The 3,991-nt window shown below is 34.2% G+C and overlaps 1 protein-coding gene across 1 annotated transcript; it reads right to left on the reverse strand.

Moving 5' to 3' along the window:
• Positions 1-406: 406 nt before the first annotated feature.
• Positions 407-3,246, reverse strand: HOXC12 (homeobox C12). Its single transcript, XM_053708289.1, has 2 exons — positions 2,652-3,246; positions 407-1,161 (listed from the first exon to the last, which is right to left on the reverse strand). Exons 1-2 carry the CDS (start codon positions 3,199-3,201, stop codon positions 923-925), a joined length of 789 nt encoding a protein of 262 aa, XP_053564264.1. The 5' UTR covers positions 3,202-3,246; the 3' UTR covers positions 407-922.
• Positions 3,247-3,991: the final 745 nt, after the last annotated feature.

Raw genomic sequence — 3,991 nt, forward strand, 5'->3', positions numbered from 1 at the left:
ACAAACATACTATATATATATATATATATATATATATATATATATATATATATATATATATATATATATATATATATATATATACACATACACACTATAAAACCGTTACCAAAATGAAATGTGTTTGAATGGAGGTTTGAAGTGTTATCTTTCACCCTGCTTGGCTTGAATGGAATTCAAGGGGAAGAGCCTTCTGTCAGCGAAATTGAACTCATATCTATTACAGCAATTGACTACATAAATGCAATACAATCTGTGGAAAATTAATAACATTCATTAGAAAGTACAGAAGATCATTTTCCAGACAACTATCTTAAAGGGGAAAAAATATCGTCCCTTCACTCAAAGTAGATAACCCATGATTTTAGTCAATTGAATTTTGACAGGTAGAGAAATGATATTACAATTTATTCTTGATATTATTTATTATTGTTTGCAGAGAATAGAAGCCGAAAAGAATGCGGTATGCTTTTCTTTAACAAAATTGTCCGGTTTCGGACATCAGTCTTCAGACTGTCAGACTGTCTACTGTTTGTGATCCGAGGTTCACATCCCAATTCTCAGGAGCAGACACCAATGGGTTCACCTAGGGTAAGAGCCAAATGACTAATTATAAACAACTGGTAATTGGCATTTGGGTAGAGCCTTGAAACTGCACAAAGCCAGTAATGACGTCACATAGAGGCCAGAGACAAAACAAGCCCAGGAACCGAAGGCTACAGCCCTATAAGACTGATGTTTACCCATCTCGGTAGCTAAACAAGACCAGACTGTCTTCATCACATGAATAATGGGTTCATTCGAAAAGCCGGTGACATTATAGAAAAAAAATAAAGTTAATGGCTTCATCAGACCTGATCATTTTACAGTATGGTTGAGGGACATCTCTGGCTACCGTGCATGATAGCTTGAGGGGACATGTTTAAAAGAACGACAGGGCTTGTTCCCTCATGAGAAGTCTTTTCTTTTTCATGCGTCGGTTCTGGAACCAGATCTTCACCTGTTGGTCACTGAGACTGAGCCGGTCTGAAAGTTCCCTCCTTCTTTGTCTAGTGATGAATTCGTTGACCATAAATTCGCCCTCTAGCTCAGCTAGCTGCAGTTTAGAGTAGGGCTTTCTCTTCTTGCGGGATCTGGTGTGCATTGGGTACCAAGGAGCCCCTAGTAACAATGGAAACAAAATATGAATGTTCAAATGCTTCTCAAATGACCTTTTCATTTTGTATATTTATGCAGCAAATTCAAATTACCAATACATGTATCAACTCTCTCTCTCCCTATATATATATATGTGTGTGTGTGTGTTTGTAAATATATATATATATATGTGTGTGTGTGTGTTTGTAAATATATATATATATATATATTTATGTGTGTGTGTGTGTTTGTAAATATATATATATATATATATATATATATATATTTATGTGTGTGTGTGTGTTTGTAAATATATATATATATATATATATATATATATATATATATATATATATATATATATATATGTGTGTGTGTGCGCGTGTGTATGTTTATATATATATATATATATATATATATATATATATGTGTGTGTGTGTGTATGTATATATATATGTGTGTGTGTTTGTAAATATATAACATATATAAATATATATGTGTGTGTGTTTGTAAATATAATATATATGTGTGTGTGTGTTTGTAAATATAATATATATATATATATGTGCGTGCGTATGCTTATATATGTGTGTGTATGTTTATATATATATATATATATATATATATATATGTGCGTGTGTATGTTTATATATATATGTGTGTGTGTGTGTTTGTAAATATAATATATATATATATATATGTGTGTGCGTGTGTATGTATATATATATATGTGCGTGTGTATGTATATATATATATGTGTGTGTGTGTGTTTGTAAATATAATATATATATATATATATATGTGTGTGCGTGTGTATGTATATATATATATGTGTGTGTGTGTGTTTGTAAATATAATATATATATATATATATATATGTGTGTGCGTGTGTATGTATATATATATATTGTATTAACTTAGATGAATTGGATTTAATTATGTCAAGCTCATTGTGCAAATAACACAGATTTAAAACGAAGAATAGATCTATTTAGTAAAAATGAAATATATGCCCCACCTAAATCCTACAATTAATCCTAATAATTGGTGCAAACAGCTCCATTTACATAGTTGATGCCAGACAAAGAGTACTTCTAATACTATACCATGTAACATTTCAGGATGTGTTCACATCACCTTTTTATGACATATTTACGTATTTATAGCTTTTTTACCTCATCCATTTGTTCCCCTTCTATTAACACAGTTATTATATATTAAAGGGTATTTTAGGTCTACCCCTAGCGGTCTTGGTCCAATATAAGCAATAACAATAATGATAATAATAATAATAATAATAATAATGATAATAATAATGATAATAATAATAATAATAATAATAATGATAATAATGATAATAATGATAATAATAATGATAATAATAATAATGATAATAATAATAATATCTACTAGAGCCTCAGACAACACAGGCTAACCCTTTAGCTGCCAGACAATGCCTAGGATGCAATGGATTAGGCAAACCCTGGTACATAATGACCTAAGGAAGTCCTTACCGCTGGCAGACAGATTGCTGCTCTGGTTATTAGGCGAGGTCATGGTGTTGGAGTCGCTGGGAGGGTTCTTGGTGCCTTCATTGATCACGGACGAGCTGGAGTCAGACTCTAGAGACTGGCAGGAAGCAGGGTCATGGGGAGCCGGCTCGGCAGCCGTGTAATCCATGTACTTGTGGTAGCTGCTGGCGCTGTCCAGGGGCATCAGCACATTGTCCCTCAGCCGGTCCTCTCGCTTCAGGCTGGGGTTGTCCGGGCACGCCTCCCGGTAGTAACATTTGCTCTCCTCCACCCGGGCCAGGTCACAGGCTCTGCTGAACGAGGGGTTAATGGAGACCGGGCTGCTGAGGTAGGGCTGGGGGTAGGCATTGCAGGGCTCGGTAGATGCCCAGGGCAGGGAGCACACGTTATCCCTTCTGGGGTAAGAGAGAGAAGGCAAGCCCGGCAACTGCCCCCCAGAGGTCCTGAAATTGGGCAAATAAAAGGTGTCTCCAGTGTGGATATTTACTAAAGGTCCCACAAAGCTGGGATTAAGCAGATTATGTTCGCCCATTTCCGCGGGCCTGACCAGGAGCTTCTAGTTTATTGCCATCTGACATTAAACATAGTCAAACCTAGAGGCTGCCGCTATTGGCCAGCGGGGGTCACGTGACCACCAGCTCGCACTTGTCCAGCCCATTTCTTCACTCCAAAACAGCAAAGCAAACAGAGACAAAGTTTTTGTTTTTAAAATGTTTATGATATTGTTCTTTTTTATTACTAGTTGTTAAAACAATCTAATTAGAGATTATTTACATAAAAACACAAGTTATAGTGAAAACAGCTGATTAACATCACTAGAGTTAACAAATATGTTTATTTCTCATTAATTATACTAAATTGATTAATTACAAATTGACAATATATAAAGCTTTAGCATTAAATCTTAAGTGTGCATATGACTTTCATTACAAGTGCACAATAAGCCTGTGTTTACATAACAGAACTTTTACTGAAACTGTCATTTATGCAAGAAAATATAAAAAAGTGTTTAACACACAAACACATATGTTTAAAGATAGAAAGGTAAAAGATAATATAATCATTTCTTATTCCTCAGGTATTTATATATTTTAAAGTAAATACTTGTTCATTACATTTCTAAGGTATTGAAAAACATTATAACACACAAACGGTGTTATTGATCAGCTTTTTATTGCATTTACCTATATACAGCTATGTTTAAATGTAAACTTAATAAATATTATTTACAAATACAAGTCTTAAAAAATACACACGCGGGAGCGCGGCTGTGCGCGCACACAAACGCACCCATGGAAAAAATATATTTATTTTTTTCGATA

The sequence above is a fragment of the Bombina bombina genome, chromosome 3 (genome assembly GCF_027579735.1).
Source record: "Bombina bombina isolate aBomBom1 chromosome 3, aBomBom1.pri, whole genome shotgun sequence".
NCBI classification, from domain to species: Eukaryota; Metazoa; Chordata; class Amphibia; order Anura; family Bombinatoridae; genus Bombina; species Bombina bombina.

Excerpts from the sequence above, each read along its gene's own strand:
- HOXC12 (XM_053708289.1), bottom strand. The coding sequence starts at position 3,201 with ATGGGCGAACATAATCTGCTTAATCCCAGCTTTGTGGGACCTTTAGTA. Across the intron at positions 1,162-2,651 it reads CAGCAATCTGTCTGCCAGCG|GGGCTCCTTGGTACCCAATG; the intron begins GTAAGGACTTCC and ends CATTGTTACTAG.